Source organism: Gadus morhua, chromosome 13 (genome assembly GCF_902167405.1).
Source record: "Gadus morhua chromosome 13, gadMor3.0, whole genome shotgun sequence".
Taxonomy (NCBI): domain Eukaryota; kingdom Metazoa; phylum Chordata; class Actinopteri; order Gadiformes; family Gadidae; genus Gadus; species Gadus morhua.
This window is the reverse complement of record NC_044060.1, coordinates 15,357,124-15,374,562: the sequence shown is the minus strand read 5'-3', so window position 1 is coordinate 15,374,562 and position 17,439 is coordinate 15,357,124. Positions and strand designations below refer to the sequence as shown.

The window sequence follows — 17,439 nt, the reverse complement described above, 5'->3', positions numbered from 1 at the left end:
CTGTTCCCTGATGTCTTTGTAGGGTTGTACTGTGCAGTGTCTCACACATGCACAAATGAACATACTACACTTAGAGAGTGCAGTGAGGCCAGTACTGAGGTTACGAGGGATTCCCTGCTCCTGTGTCCTCCTCAAAGTGTGTGTGTGTGTGTGTGTGTGTGTGTGTGTGTGTGTGTGTTTCATGGGGAGCTCACTTCAACCTTGTCTTACATAGGAGGGGGAGGGACTATGCTTACTATATTGGTTTTGCCTACAGATTACATGCAGTAAGGCTTGTTGTTGCTGCACACGGATACGCTAAAGACTTGTCACAGAGATGCAGATGATTCATAAAAAGGGCGGGAATGCATTATTCATAAAATGGAGGAAGTTACCTAACATTCAATGGTGCTGTGCATTATTAGCGATGATGTGCCATTAATCCTTACCCAAACCCACGTTTTAGACAATAATGTGTGCCAACATATGGAAAGAGAAGGAAAAGGAGACAGCAGCAGCAGCAGCAGCAGCAGCAGCAGCAGCAGCAGCAGCAGCAGCAGAGTCCTCCTTTAATACAAAATCTATTGCTGCTATTAATAGTAAACGCTCCTCTTGTCTTTAGTGCTGGTTTAGCTTTAGAGAACTCGTATACGATTCTAGTATATGCATGTCTTATTTTTTCAAACTATATGAAATATTTAGAGCACAAATTATTTGTTCTAATTTAAGTATTTGGACATGCGCTAAAGTGTTGACTGCACACAGAAAAAAATCTGCTTTCGACCCGTTTATCTAGTAAAAAAAAAATACAAATTAATTTGTGAGTTAACCACAAATAACTTTATTTCCCTGTCAACTATTATCTTGTTGTAAGGTTGATTTCAGCATATCCTTTCTCATCGCCTGGCAAATAGCTCATGTCTTAATGTACACACATTAGGAGTCAAACTTTAGCATTTGGGCAATGGGGTTCAAAGTAAATGTTCCACTGCACATATTATTTATTACTTAAAAATCTTTGTGAATATTAGGAGGAAAAAATAATATAAAAAAATAATATATACAATGCTTGGATGCCAATCATTGTAGTCAAAACATTACCCCAATGGTTTCTTATTGTGTTGAGAGCTGAAGTCCTAACATGTATCCTTGTTCTGCTGCATCATTAGCATATTGAGGACCAGTGCTCAAATACGGCCTTTTGCACTTGGAAATCCAAACAATGGATAGAGAACCCAAACTAGATAGTCAAACTCCATTTCGGCTTGGACTGCTTAAAAATTCCTCCCTTATATCCCCAAGCCTACACACTTGGCCACTCAGTCCCCTGAGAGACTGAGGCTAGGATGACTGATGTGGCCGAAGCATCCAACTTAAATCCCTCCTCTCACCCATGGTGCTTGCTGTGAACACACCTCTGTCGATTTGGCCATGTGTGTTTTGATGTTTGTTTGGTTGTTTTTTTTGGTAACTGGTTCCCAGGTACTGCATCCTCAGAAAGCCACCCTCTTGCATAACAATTATCCGTCCGTGGGAAAAGCGACCGAACAGGGAATGGGAGTAAGCTACTTGATGAGAGGCGTTGCGGAAAATCAATAGCTACCCCCAGATCAGCTGCTGCCGTAATTGACATTGAAGTCAGCAGGTTCACACTCCTTTTCAAACTCAACTTTAGATGAACATGCAAAAGTGGATTGTCAGAGAATTATCAATGATGTGTATGCTTTGATTATTTGAGGCTGCTTCCGTACTTTCACCTTTTTTTTTATCTCTGGCACTCTTGAGTTGTTTTAGTATTTTTCTTGATTTTCTTTAAAGCCATAGAAATAATAAGAACCTTTTACTTTACCTGTCTAGCTAATGGATACGGACAAGGAGCACTGATAACTGATTTCTTCTGAAGCAAACAATTTCCTTATCAATTCACTGCGTATCACATTGAATAAATGGCTTTTGGGAGAATCAATGCTTAAACTTGCTTTAGGTAACAATTAAGAACTATTATTTGGACACAATTTGTTAGAAATGCCATTGTCAGATATTAGTGAGTAAAATGCTCTGTGAGAGTATGTTTCTAGTTGAGTTTGCCTGGCTATGCATGAGACAAATACAATTACATTAACTAAAGATTACCTGTTTAACCACTCGCGGCTCTTTTCTGTGAAATCAGGGTTAACCCAATTTGCAGGCCAAATGGGTTCCCTGAACCAATCAAATGCGGGCATTTGCCATTATAATAGTGCTGCAACAGGTGCGTGAATGAAACCTTTCTCGATAGCTGAGAAACATCAGGGGGCATGGAGCATAGCTCTCTTCTGCTCTCTTCTCTCTTTGCGATTCTCCAATCTTACCTACGGCAGCTTTTAGGGAGAGAGAAAATGGGTGGCATTTAAACACCTGAAGGTGGTGAAGGGCAAGGCAAGGTAGATACTGTTAGGGGAATGCTTAATGCACCCTGACGTTTACTGGTGTGGGCGGTTCCCTATAGAGAAGAGCTAAGGATGGATGGAGAGGAGAGTGTACATAAGGAAAGCAGGTACCAATCTGGGGATGGTTCTGGTGGCAGGAAGCAGATGGTGGAGGCCACAGCTAGGTCACCTACGTGATCAAGCTCCAGTTTTGTGTTCAAAAATGCTGTTCATTCAGCTACACCAACAAATATAAAAAAATACAATATTCCTCATTATTATGATGGTGGTGATGATGCAATAAAAATACATTGCATGATCCAGTGGCCATCACTTATCCAAATGGTGTCTAAACATGATGTTATCTAGAAGGAAGACAATGGCCACTGCAAGCTCAGCCAGCGTCTGCCGCCGTAATTGCCTCCGTAATTGTGTACTTTACCATTCCTGGAGCATTCAATAATTCTCTATATCTGCCTTGGACCTGGCTTACCATGTTTTGTCGCTTTATCGTGTCATGCTGTGTTTCTTGAGAGAAAGCTATGACCTCAAATGTGATGCTGACTGGAAGATTGATAGAGAACCAGACCTGTTGTGATGGCTTGATAACGGTTTGATCGGCTAGATGGCCGGCTGATTACCGTCCCGCCTTCTGGCCTTTTTCGAGTGGACACGCTGAGGGGTGACAAAGACTGCACTGACTCCTGGCCCAGCAGGGGCAGCTGGTCGGGTTGATTGGCTGGATGCCTGAATTCCAGGCTTGTTGGCTGGTTGGCTACCCTCACAGTCCCTCTTAAGAGGCCCTTGCACAACCACCACCACTGTTTTGACTTTGCAGTGAGGCAGATTTCACAAAGGGTGTCTGAGTTCTAATTTGGCAGCTCATCAATGACATTTGATGGACTAGGTCCATCAAATGTCTGCACTAGGTGCATATGCAGAGCAAGAGCAGTGTGGTCTCTCTGCTAATACGATATTTGGCTCCAGAAAAGGCTCTGTAAAGGGGAAAATCCACAAACACGTTTCATAGAATTTTCGTAACAAACATTAAGGGCAGAGTGAAGTAGTGGGTTTGCCATGCCTTTTGTAGTTTAATTTATATAGAGTGCAAGTACATTTCTTTAGGAATTTTCCAGTTAATATGATGGTGTGTGGGAATGCAATTTGGTCTCATAGGGAAACTTTCCTGTGCTACCTTCATTGATGTCTCTAGTTGCCCATCATTTCTAGCAACATTTAGGGATGTGCCAAACATTTTATGTCTAAGTATTGCAGCTATCAATGCATGATGGTATCCTGTAAAGAGTGTGGATTTGTTTTTAAGAATATAATGCTTATTAAGCCTATCTACTGTACATAGCATAATCATTTTAGTAAACAATCGTATAGTCTTAAAAAGACACATATAGGGTATCAAGTATTTCAGAATGGGATTAAACTATACGTCAATCACTGAAGACCGCATTGATCTATCATCTGCTTTATTTTATAATAACGGTACAGCCATAATTTCTTTAACAGCCCTTTTAAAAATGCATCACATTTTCAACTTCCACATTTGAACACTAATTGATGTGGCTGCTAGCATTGCTGAAGTCTCTTATTGACTCTGAATTATTTAGGCTTGCATGTTCGGCTTGTTGTTTTTAAATGATCTGTCAGCAGAGTTTTTCAAAGTGTGACTGGTAATCTTCTCAGTCACTGATTGTTAGGTTTTTGGTCTCATGCCTTGATCACAACCTTTCCTATTGACGGGAAACCAAGTTGAGAACCCCTCACCTTGCACAGAGTACCTGTGCACCTGCAATCGGAAATCTGCTTTAACTGTAGAGAGAATATGTGAATATAAAGACACCTATATACTTACTTATAGAAAGATAAAACACTGGCTAGCCGAGCTGTAAGGTAGCCTTGTCATTTATTTAGGTCCAGGGTCTTGTCACTGGCCACAGGGAATGAAAGGAGAAGAAGCTAGCAGATTGAGCTAGGAAAACGAAAGGAAGGATGCTTGCGTGCTCATGGTTTATCCCGCTATTTGTTTCACCATTTTCTTTCAAGGTGGATTCTGAGTGCAGACACTCATGATCACAGAGTGAGTACAGGAGAGCGATTGGGGACATTTGAGCAATACCAGCTCTGATATACGCTTCAGTGGTGTTATTGGTGTTGCATCCCTTGGGATAGGGTTCCTGCTTGCAGGGCTGGGTGAGACCTTTCAGGAAAGCCCCAGTGACGGAGCTGTTTACTGCTCCTCTGCCCTGCTGGCCAGGGCTATTCGTATTATTACATTACCCTATAGGGACGGGTTATCCAGAAAATGCCTTACTGCACCCATTACTATGTGACAAAGTACACGGCCGAAGAGACCCAGAGTGAAAGCTCTATGGTTGCTTATTATCAAAGAGGAATGCGGTAATGGCTCTCTTGACGTATTATGGTTGAATTTTAGATTCATTAGAAGTGCAGAATATACCGGTAAATACTATTTCATTCTGTCCTCCTATTTTGCAGGAAAACGTTGAAACAAAAGAGATAATTCATATTGAAAGAGTTTATGTTACCACTGGATGCAGATTTTTTTAATTACAATATTGACCCAAATTTTAAATGACCTAATTAATAAGATGACTCCCGCCCCCCCCCCCCCCCTATTTTTCAAGTCTCGTTTAGGAAATAAATAAATAATTTGTGTTTGAAAATAATGATATTTACAAACCCATTTAATACCAGGTAGGCTGTTGTTTTTAACTAACACTGTGACTCAAGCTAGGTCAACTTATGTTTGAACCAGTGTGGGAACTTTAAAATGGGTTCACGTCTAGTGGGCGTGGGCACCGGAACGCCCTAATTATACACTCTCCCATGTGAGCAAGCTTTAAGGTTTATTGAAATGAAAGCGAAGCTGTCACTCTGCCTAGTGATAGGTGTTAGGTTTATTATATGGCAATAATGTATGCCAGGTTTCTGTCCTCAGTCCCCATATGTCAGTGAGGATGGAGCCGTGACTTTCCATCAGCCAAGACGTTTCATTGGAGGCCCGTCTTCTTTTTTTTTCTGGGTACTCAAGCTGTTTACGGCGGGGTCCACTTCAAGCAGACCTTCCTGTTAGTCATGGCTTCCATCGGGCAGAGCAGAACGCAAAGCAGACGTCCGTAACCTGTGTGAGAATTACTTGTATTGTCACGTGTCCATGAAAACAGTTAACATTTGCCACTGCCATTGGTGAATGTCTTCATATTTACAGATGGCAGTCAAAAGTAGTGATGCACGATTAATCGAATCGTAATCGCGATATCAGCCTTTGCGATTGTATAACTGCAAAAGGCTGCAATTTAGTAAAAAAAAAGTATTCTTTATTTCTTTTTTAAATATGTATTTTCCTATTTATTATATATTTTTTATTTAGTTGTACTATTGAGAAAACGTTTGCAAAGCAGAAATGCCTTTTACTTTTTTATTTTATTCTGTAAAATATTGTTACTTTCTGTATTTTTTATGCTAGTTTAAGTTTGTATGTTTGAGTTGAGAAAGTAACATTTTAAAATTATCAGTAATCTGTGTGCATTTTCCTTGATAACAAAGCAAGTAGACTCATGACACCATTTGTTTATTATATCGCAATCGCAAATCGCAATATTGTTCACAATAATCGCAGTATGACTTTTTCAGCAAATCGTGCAGCACTAGCCATTATTCTAGTGCTAGTTAACAGCCATGAAAGACGGCAAGATTTCTGACAAAGGAACTTTAAGAGATAGCAGAGCCATCTAAACACACCGACGTCCTCAGACTGTGTTGGTTTTTTTTAAGCTGCCACTAGTTTTGGGCCGCCCATCTTTTAATTCAACCATCCGGATCGAGAATGAGTTGTTTGATCCAATAGGAATGTTGTCAGCGTAATAGGGAAAGCAAATTCTGTGACTGGTTAATAAGGCCAAGAGGAAGACCATAACCTTAACCCAGTGTGATGAGAACAAGAAAAGATGGGCACTGACTGTTGTGATAAAAATACAAAATAGAAATGGATGCATTAAAATCCCTTTATGAAAACCTTATCCACTCGTAAAACATATTTTTATGAATAGTTTTCTTAGGTAGAGGAATATCTCTAACGAACCAGGGAATAACGTTTAACTCCGCCCCTTGAAGTTTCTGGTTTCCAGCCCAGGCTTTTAGCCGTTTCTCATAGTAGAAGTTCTGCTGTAACAGAAGTTCTCCTATAACTTCATAGGACCCATGCTGGATGCATGATTATCAAAACGTTGGTTCTTGTTTGACCAAAGCAATTTAAATGGGTGAGCCATCGTCTTTGTCTACGTGTTCAATCGATTTCATGTCGTACTGTACTCAATTTGAGATACATTTCCTTTTCATGTTTTACCATTTGCTATCCTTTTGCTAAGCTTGTTAGCACAGTCAGCAATGCATGGTGGTTTGTTCTCATCCCAAATCTGCAGAATATTCTGAAATAAAAAGTGCTTTATTAGAATTGTGAAAGTCCGTTCTGAGAAGAAATGTGTTCTTGTAAATATGTCACTAACAATGCAGTCTTACTTATAGGCAGACATTAGTTATATAATTGTAGTATAAAATTTCACTGCCATCAAAACACAATTAATCCACAGGCTTGCATTTGTGATAAGGGTCTCTTTAATCAAAATGTTATTCCTTATTAGCCTAATACATTTATTTCATTGATTTGTAATGTTAAAGAAACATTTCGTCATATTCCCAAAAGCCTTCTTACAAGGCTGCTTATTGCGTGTGTACCTGAGCCCTTGTGGGCCTGCAGGATTGAGACATTTTTTTAAGGACCTGAAGTGTGCAGTTGTAAGTGGGCCACCGCGGCTGTGTAGTACCTGCGTGTTAGTGTTTGTGTGAATACCAGGTGTGTTTGTACATTGGTAAATACGCTGGGCTCTATAAGTGTGTGTCTGTGTGTGTGTGTGTGTTTGTGCGTGCAGCCGTGCACGCACAGGATGGGGGGGGATTGAGGGGTATGGCTGCCTTTCTCTTGGTGACAGAGCCTGTTGCCATGGAGCTGTTCTCTCCATTGGTGGAGGCCTAGTCCAATCACTTAACAGCACAGTCTGTTTCATCATTGAGAATTTTCTCCTCTCTTCCCGACTCACTCTCCTTTTCGCTCTCCCTCTTCGATCATGTTTTCTTCTCCCCTGTCATCCCCCCACCCCCCCACCTTCCTAACAAAATGAGGTAAAGAGGATGCATTTGGATTGTAATGAAGGAATGGTCGTTTATCCAGAGTCCATTCTGGTAATATGTTGATGTTGACACTGATCATCTTTGAATCCTCTTATTTTATTATCTTCTGTACTGACACTCAATTCTCACATTAGAACTTCTGATGCAGCTTAATCCCCCCACGCCAATTTATTTCTTCTTAAATTGAACATCATGCTAATTATGCTGTCATCTTGTTAAGTACATGTGATGGCCTGGAGATTGTGCAACCAAATCATGCAGTGAATCTTTCCTGTTCACTTTGCTACATAAGTATCACTGCATGCAGTGATGCATACACTAGTGGCTTCATTCATAAGGGCTGGAGCTATGTTCCGAGTTGTTTGTTTGGCTTCTCCATGTGTGACAGTCTTCAGCTTTTTTGCTGAGCCAGAATAAATGTTCTGTCTGTCCTCTGTTGCTGTTATTTAGATAATCCCCAAGGCCTAGCTTCTGACAAACAGGTTGATAAGAAGACGTTTCTGCTGGACCTGCACATGCCCATTATTATAAGAAGGGGCAACTGATAAGAAGTGCTCAATGACATCAGTGGGGAAACTAGTGTTGTGTAAAATGTTGAGTTTTTTCGACCATAACCCTCGAGCTGGCAGTACTGTGAGCCACATCAATAAAGCATTCCGGTTAAGGATTCCCCCTTTCTCCTCTGCTACCTATTCATTATGTAAAAGGGAGAACTTGACATGCTCATCCCCTTGCATACATTGTCGAGGCGTACTGTGGGTCCATTAGGCCTACTCTCATTTCTCTGATGCCTGTTTTGTCATTCTTGCAAAGAAAGTCAAATTTAGCCTGGTAAAGCGTGGTGGGGGAGAGAGACACATGGAGTAACTAAGGAAGGGGAGGGAGAGAGGAAGATACTTTTAGTGAAACGAGGGGAGGAGCGGGAGGTAGAGTCATGGGGTGTGAACAGGAAAGAGGTGGCAGATGGAGATGAGGTGCGACTGAGGAGAGGGCGAGAAACACAGGTGTAACTAAGGAACGAGAGAGAGAGGTTGCTGAACTTGGAGAGTGAGTGACAGAAAGGTAGCTAGGTTTGTGGGGATGGAGGGAGGGAGGGAGGGAATGAGTCAGAGCTCATCCCACAGGACTGAGTGGGTTGGCTGAGCGGAGGAGGATGGCGTCAGCAGCAAGGGCTGACAATCGGGAGGACACATTAAACGTGGAAGAAAAAAGCAGAGAAAAGGGAGAAAGTAAACAAAACGGTTAGTGGTGGGTGGACTAAAGGATGTGAGGACGGGAGGGGCCAGATGACAGGCAGGGGTATCCTCACTGAACCGAGCGAGCACACATAACAGAGGTTGTGGGATGATGATGACGGATTCTTAGTTGAAGAAAGACGATAAGTAAAAGAACGGAACCCCAGTTTCCGCTCACTAACCGTGGTAATTAGTCAAACTTGGCAAGGGACACTCGTGAGCACGGGCAAGCCGGCCTTCTTCGTGAACGGTCGCTGTATGAGACTGATGGATAAATGTGTTCTTGTCTGTCAGACTGTATAGTACCCCAGCCCAGTCCATTCGCCTACTAGTATTTCAACCTTTGCCAGACCGGATCTGTGGGGGCATGGTACACTGTACTGTAGCCAAGGCAATAGGGGGAATTCTTTCTGACGTTCATTCACACATAAACCACAAACACCGGTGCGCTGCCACATACACCACATACACCTGCAACGACTACTGTGAGGACATGGTCTACTTGTGTTTGCTTCCTTTTTTGTGAAACAGGTTTTCTGTGATGTTGTCAAATGGGCTCTGTGCTCTTCAGAATACTGAGTAGGTGAATTATGTTGAGGTTCCATTCATCTTAATATCTTACTCGGAGGCTACGCAGAGACTATATTGCATTCTTGGGGAAAACTGTTATGATGATTGACGATAACTTGATACAAAAAGGATATTGGGCACAACTATGTACTAATGTAAATCCCCCTTCCGCACCCACCCAAGAAGTTTTGCAACTCTATGTGATGGGTTTTGGTAATAAGCTAATGCAGTGGCATGGAAATGAGGGAACTGCAGAAAACATTTGGTGCTGTAGACCCTTATTGTAGTCCAAAAGCTAACAAAGGGAAGTCATGGGTTCTCATATGAGGGAAACTATTACTTGAAGATATATGCATCCATTCACATTATCACCATATTACAATTTCATGTCCATGTTAGCAGACCCCATGCCCCCAGTGTGTACAGAAACTCCACTCACTTCTGTGGAATGCCCGGTTGCTAACTATTGCAAAGACCATGACCCAGCTTGCCCTGGAAAGATTAAATTGGACAGTGACGTACCTGCTGCACATAGCCTCCTTGACCAGCATACTGATGCCCATACAGTGCACATGCGTGCCCTGTATTGTACAAGCACTTTTCATGTGGAAGTAATTATCATTGAAGGTGATCAAAGAAGTGGTGTATGTATCCAAACTCGGCCACTACACCAGGGTGCAAGACATTGTGCAATGCACATAGTGGTCATTTCATTAATTTTTTCCATATTTTTTTGTATGTGTTTATCAAACCCCCTGTTTTATTGGTAGCTGTCACATGGTCATTTAGTCCAATAATTAAACTATGCGGATGTCCTTTTTGGATATGTAGCCCGGAAATAGATATGGAAAGGTTTAATATCTCTCACTCTACTAACCTTCCCTTTTTGCTCCCCACCCTTCAAAGACCATGCGCTCACATCCCCTGATTGTGAACCGTGCAGCATTGGCTGTGTTTGGAGGGGTAACCCGACACCGTGGGCTGGGCAGGGGATGACCTGTTGCTGTCAGCTAGTGACTTGTCATCCACCATGCTTGTATTGGTGGAGCTGCCAAGGTCGCTAATACCCTGAAGTGGGTCAGAGTGCCCTGCACTGATTCATGTATGCTGCTACTGGACTGCCCTGCTCATGTGTGGTTTAACCTGGGGGGGGGGGGGGGGGGGGGGGGGTCAAGCTATGCAATTTTTACTTTGGTTTCAATTGCATACGTCTGTTCCAAAACATTGATAGTTTTCAGCAAAAACATAATACAAATGGAATTGCACCATGCATTTACTGCATTTATCTGAGCCTCTTCTTGAAGCCTCTTCTCTTCTTATTTTTTATATCATCCTTCTCCCTGCCTCTCTTACTGTTGCTCGAGCGACGCAAATGGCAGCAGCTGAAGAATCTCAAACTCTTTGCTGACCATTGGAATAAGTCCTCTTTATTTACTCTTGGAATGGTGTGAGGGCAGGGGAAAGCTACTGAAAGCCATTGTTAAGGCAATAAGTGTAATGCAGAATGTCGATGTATGGTCAAAAGCAAGTGTACTGAATAAACCATACGTGCGAGTAAAAGGTGTAAAGCTCTAGCAACCTTGTGCCTTATTGTGTTAGCTACTTTCATTTTTTTTCTTCCCTTTTCCTTCTGGCGACTTTTATTTGTCCACCTCTCTGGGCACTTAGCGCTAACTGTAATCCACATATTTATTTTTTATATCATCCTTCTCCCTGCCTCTCTTACTGGTGCTCGCGCGACGCAAATGGCAGCAGCTGAGAATGACGTTACCGTATCCTAGGCAACCCATGTTCGTGTGGGGGAAGTGGGGCGCATAGAGGAGGAGGAGGAGGAGGGAGAGAGCAAACGGGAGAATGTGAAAGAGAGAGAGAGGTGCGGCTGAGGTGGAGTGAATAGGGTAGGCTGCTTCATTCATGAGCACCATTTGGAGATCCCATTCATTGTGTGTGTGTGTGTGTGTTCTACTCATTCATTCTATCAATGCAGAGAATATTTGAATCAAATTTCCGATTTACACCACATAAGGCACAATTGCATTGCAAGCAGTGTGTATCCGCGTGGAGGATTTTATATATGCATACATCAATATGTGAAGAGGCAGCCAGAGCCCCTGGTGAATCATCAATACGCTGTGTCGGTAGCCAAGTAGAAAGTGTATCTGCGTAGATATCTTGGCTGTGTTGTGCTGTGCTTGCTGCTGCATGGCGTGCGTTGTGTAACTGTCTGCAGAGCGGGGCGAGGTTGTGTGGGTGTCCTGGTCATTGATGCATTGCGTTGCTGCTGCTGCTGCCGAGGAGGCTGATGACGCCCTTGCTGTTGCATTGCCTGGGTCTTCCCCACACTGGGAATCCCAATATCTCTTGCTCTCTCTGTGTCTCACTGTCTCCCTCTGTCTCTCTCTCTCTGTCTCTCTCTCTCTCTGTCTCTTTGACTCTCTCTCTGTCTCTGTGTCTCTCGGTCTCTCTCTGTGTCTCTCTGTGTCTCTGTGTCTCTTTTTTATCCCTTAGGTGTTTGTGGATCCCCCCCATGTGTCCAAGCAAAGCTTGTTTATACCGCAGAGGGTGCCCATGTATGTATGTGTGCGTATGACAAAACCTAATTCGATGATGATGACCGCTGTAATTAACAGGTTGTCGTTCATGACAAGGGAGGTGGCAGAGCTCAAGCTGTTTCCTCTGATTGGAGGAAGTTAAATTAAAAGGAACTTATAATTGGAAGATGATGAGGGGTTTTTGATTGATGGAGGCAGAATATTGAGTGTGAGTGGCTGACTCTGTAGGGTATACTCAACTTGCTGCTACATTTATTGTTGTGTGGTAATAGGTATTTACTTGTTCTTAGATTGGATACTTGACAAATTTAGTAATAGGAATTAGATTAGTGGTTAAAACACCCAATGGAAAATCTGTGGGAAAATCCTGTGTTCAGCAAGGCTTGGTTACCATAATGATTGGCTAGACAAGAGGATTAAGATCTGGAATACTACAAAGATGCTGTTAACATGGAGGTTAAGTAAAGAGTTACTTTGTGATGGGAGATATCACTCGACTTGTTCCCTTTCAAATAGTACTGATGCTTGCAGTTTGGGGAAACCCATTTTAAGGAGAAATGCACCTTTTGCAACATCTTTTGGTTTCATTGAATAAATATCGACTTTATTTTTTGTAATGGTTGCCCTGGCACTTCTATTGGCCAATGGGCTCCGCGTTTCCAGGAGCTCTGCCCTACAGAATCCCCAGCAGCAGCAGCAGCAGCAACGGCAGCAGCAGCGATGAGTCACTGGATGTGTGAAAAATGACGTCACCCGTGTCTTCCTCTTTCCCTCTCGGTCTCCAGGACTCCTCATTGGAAGGCAGAGCATGCAACTGCACTGAGACGGAGACGGAGAAGAGAGCAAGAGAGTGAGAGAGAGCGAGGCTCCAGAAGAACGTTCAGGTGGGGGCTGGTCGGTCTGTGTTTCCCTCCCTGTCCCACTTTAATCTGGCTAGCTAACCGCTGCCCATTCAGTTCCACCCGATTGCTGTTAGTATGCCTGCTACTTTTGTGCTTTTTCACCGGTTGTGTTGTTGTTGATTGAAGTGTTTTTCTGGTCTGCATCGATCTTGCACCTAGGGAATGTGGGGTTGCCAGGATGTCATTGTGTAATAAGGCGTGTGTTGTTCGTTGTTTTGAAGAATGATTTATTTTATTTGCACAACTCATCTGTTTGCAATCAAAGATTACATATTTTTTTATTAAGCTTCATCTTGGAAACAGTGATTAGGATTTTTTTTTTTTTTTTGATATTCTTACTGTTAAAGTGTTACACTGACTGCAGCTACTAAAACAGTCATTTTTCAATATTGTTTAGCTACGGTGCATCACAAAATAGCGGAAATATAATTGTTTCTGAATGATTTTCATAATGGATCTGAAGTGAAACGCCAGTATATATTTATTTTGAGTATACTATTTTTATTCTGTAAAAATAGTATACTCTGCCTGATGCTATTGACTACTGAGGCAATCAGGTACGGAGGGTCAGTAGTTTTTGGCCAGGAACTTAGGGAGGATGGCTGAAACTAACTGAATGTCGTGAAACATTAATTCTCCAAACTAATAATAAGCGGAAGAAAGAACCAAATGAAAATGTTTGGTTGGCTTGAGCGTAACAGCCTCCTTTGCCAACAGTACTCTTTGATCAATACTGTAGCCTGAACCTTGCTATCATAATAAGCAAAATTGTCACTATAGAGAGTGGGGCAGAGCCAGGATTAATCCCTGCTCTTGGCTCCTCTGAACACGGTCTTGAGTAAGTGCTGTCTGCTTTATTTACCTTTTTTATAAATCAATAAAGAAAGAAGTCACGAAGAAATTATGATATAATGCTTGAATAACTAATTATTTAAAATTCCTGAAACAGATAGACATTTATTTGAATATCAAGACACCATTGATCGTTTAAGATCGTTTAAGTTATAGATTTTTAACAATGAACATCCACTCCCTGGGGATTATAGCACGGTCAATGGATTTTGTCGTGCAAATAATAACCAAAGTGAACAATCTGTATAATCATGAAATCCTGAAGCCATAAAGATGGTTAAATAGAAATAAACAATCTCTTGTCTAACTGACCTTGTCGCTGTAACTGATGCCTCCAGCTCTCAGGCTCCACACTTGCCATGGACTGCCGTGCTCCTCCTGCTGCAGCCCAACCCGCTACTCCACTCTAGTGGGATCCCCTCCTCCTTGCCGGTGGCATCCACCCTGCGAGTCAGCGCACATCTGATACCATCCATAGGTATTCCACACAGTAGTCGCCACCAACCTGTCTGCAGTTTTGCAGCTACCTCTCTGTCTGACCCCTCTGATGTCCCAACGTATAAACACCTAAGTCACACACCTGCCTTTTTTTTTCTTCTCCCTGACCCCTAGCCTCTGCTGGGTCCTCCAGCCCCCTCCCCCCACCCTCTCCCTTTCCCCAGAAAGATGTCAGTAAGCCTGGCAACGGACATTCAGCAGCAGGGAGAGAGTGGGCCGCTCACCGAGCCCTGTAGCCGAGGCATGGGCTCCCCCCAACCTCAGGCCACCATGGATGGGACCGGGGAGGGCCTGGAGCCCGACGACGGCTCCCTGCACGATGCACAGGTGAGACGCAAGGAGGGAGAGAGTAGGGGGTTGAAGAGGGGTACTCATTTTTGGATTTCAAATTGTCTACGTATTCATGATTGTAACATATTGTGCCATATTTACAAAATAGGTTGTAACATAGCAGGATTAATGTCTTTGTCCTTTACACACAGAGACGGGCGCCTAACCACAGCCATAGCAGGAAAAGGCCTAAGGTAACTGTACTTTCAAAAATAAATAATATTGTATTATATCGAAGGTTGAAAGGTTTTAGTGTCGTTAAAGTAGAAACACTCAAAAAATGTGTCCAAACTATGATAATATTTAATATTGCACTTCTGAGTCACGACTATCCGTTGTTGTTAGTGTGAAACAATACAATTTTGGAGCATCCTCGTAAACAAGAAGGACACGTTTCTTTTAATATGTACGATCCATGTTCCAAATTAGAATTTCGAATGCATTGAGAAATATATATTTGTAGCCTATTTGTGTTTAGTAAATAACTTATAAAAAAAGATTAGATTAATCAACTTATCTAAAAGTTGCGTTGAAGTCCTAAATTAAGCCCTAAATTATAATGTGTGCTGATGGATGGTAAACTGTAATTACGCCAATATAGACCGCATCATACATGAGCTTCACTGACAACTAAGGCTTGAAAAAACCAAATCTTTATAAAGGCCGCACCTGTGTAAAACACATGCTTTAAAGTACATCAAATCCTATCCGAAGGCCCCCACGTTCTGCTGAAAGGTACAAAGGCATTCTTTTGATTGTGACCTTTTAATTCAAGTGTTTTGCATTGAAGAGCTGCAGCATAACAAATCATTGAGTCTGTGAAAAGCCTTTTGAAATTTTGGGATCTTTCTGTTGGGGCAGCGCCCCTTAGTAGACAACGCATGGTTCTATGTTTAATATAATGAATGGTATTGATGCCATGCGCGCCAAGGCCTGGAGCAGGCCTGGAGCAGGGTTGGAAATCATAACGTGGCTGTATGGGGGCGGCGCTGCGACAGCTCTAGTTGGAAACACGACCAACTAAAGTTTCAATGAAATTGCACCGCAGCACTAGTGCTATTCAAGAGAATGCAGATAAATGCACTATTCTGAATGACGGATCACCAGAAAATAAATAATAGTAAACACCCAATGATATAAATATTGACGTTTATTTCCCAATTAGCAGGCTTATTATTAGTAGCCTAGATAACTTTTTCAACCTCTTGGTGCAAGAGGGGCATTACCATTTAGCAAACATTGACCATGTCAATATTATTTTTGAAAGGTAATGCTATAGAATACAGGGCATAATCAGTGCGGAGTGAAATCGCCGCAAGGCTAAATGTCACCGACACTTGTTTGGAGGCTGCACAACCATCATTTGTCTGAAATATTTGCATACAGGACGAGGTCTATATTAGATTATTTACGGTATGGTGTAATTGACTGAATGGCTTGTGTTTCAGTCCAATGCCAAGCTGAAGCTGGTACGGAGTCTGGCGGTGTGTGAAGAGTCCTCGGGTCCATTTTCTAGCGATGGACTTCCAGAATCGGTACGTTTCATTCATATGCTTTCCTATACAATATGCTCATGCAGTATCACGTATAATGCAGTTTTCCATGCCATAAGTCAGCTTAATGTATTGACCGGTTGGACAGTCTGATTTCTATCTGCTGATCCGATCTCGTTTTCCAGGATATCATTCAGCTGCACATCAGCTGTCCGTCCGACAAGGAAGAGGAGAAGTCCTCCAAGGAGGAGTATGAAAACGAAGAGAAGGATAAAAAGGACAAAACGCCACGCAAAATGTTGTCCCGCGGTAAGATTGCGATCGTACGCATTTTATACATTTTGTTTTTTATGACGTGTGATGGTGAGTTGCATCATCTGACCATCTATCGCCAAGAAGACAAAGCAGTCAGGCATGGCCAAGTATCTGATTGTGATTGAATCCCATTAAGAGTGCTAGTGCAGTGCCCCATCAGTTAAATCATTTAAACCAATTTGCATCGACATGCAGGTGACTTCTAAGAAAGCCAATGGGAATTATTTGCTTTGTTTTCCCTGCGTTCTTTGTTTCTTCTGTAATCTTTCTTTTTCTCTTCACTTCTGAGACATTCCGGACTTTTATGAATCATAGAGCAGTAAGGAGACAAAACGACTTAGCCCAGTTGTGTGTGTGTGTGTGTGTGTGTGTGTGTGTGTGTGTGTGTGTGTGTGTGTGTGTGTGTGTGTGTGTGTGTGTGTGTGTGTTGGTGCCTCCATAACTACATGGAATTGGCCAGTCAGGTTAACACTTAATCTCCTCCCCCTCTGGGAACCTCGCAGCATGGAGTCGCTGGGGTTCTCCAAGGCTTTTAATAATGCATTGGAAATGCCCTCATTGATATATTTATGATCTCCCTCAGACTCCAGTCAAGAATACACAGACTCCACTGGCATCGATGTCCATGAGTTTCTGGTCAACACACTGAAAAACAATCCCAGGTATTTGTCCCACATCCCCTTTTGCTTCGTGGTCAGGAACGGACCAACAACAACAGTGGCTTGTGTATGTCAACCTGTCAGACTGTTTTATTTTGTTTATCATCATATATGTCCGATCGGTGCAAAGGCTGCTGCTTGAATCTTCAAAGGAGGACAGCATTTTTGACCCGGAAGCTTTAGCCTGCGCCATCCAAGGAAAGGAAATCCCTTGTTTCACCTAATGGGCTTTCTATTTAGAGATCTCCCCAGTCTTTGGCATTGGATAAGTCTGGCCTGCGTCTGCGGCAGCGCTGGGGGTGATTGAGTGGGGAAAGGGAGCTGGCTGTTCTCTCCTTCCTCTTTAGATGGGTTGGAAATAAAGAGCCTCGCCTTTTGATCTTTCCCTTGTACTTACACACGCTAATCAATTCTCTCTCTCTC

At 42.5% G+C, this 17,439-nt stretch overlaps 1 protein-coding gene across 5 annotated transcripts in view; it reads left to right on the top strand.

The window, feature by feature from the left end:
- Positions 1-17,439, top strand: part of r3hdm2 (R3H domain containing 2) — a 42,381-nt gene that overhangs the window by 4,775 nt on the left and 20,167 nt on the right. For all 5 annotated transcript variants that reach the window (XM_030374624.1, XM_030374626.1, XM_030374627.1 and 2 more), the window contains exons 2-8: positions 12,753-12,851; positions 14,060-14,199; positions 14,334-14,546; positions 14,702-14,743; positions 15,998-16,084; positions 16,228-16,351; positions 16,941-17,019. In XM_030374624.1, the coding sequence (XP_030230484.1) occupies positions 14,388-14,546; positions 14,702-14,743; positions 15,998-16,084; positions 16,228-16,351; positions 16,941-17,019 (491 nt within the window). In that variant the 5' untranslated portion in view covers positions 12,753-12,851; positions 14,060-14,199; positions 14,334-14,387. The remainder of the gene's footprint in view (positions 1-12,752; positions 12,852-14,059; positions 14,200-14,333; positions 14,547-14,701; positions 14,744-15,997; positions 16,085-16,227; positions 16,352-16,940; positions 17,020-17,439) is intronic.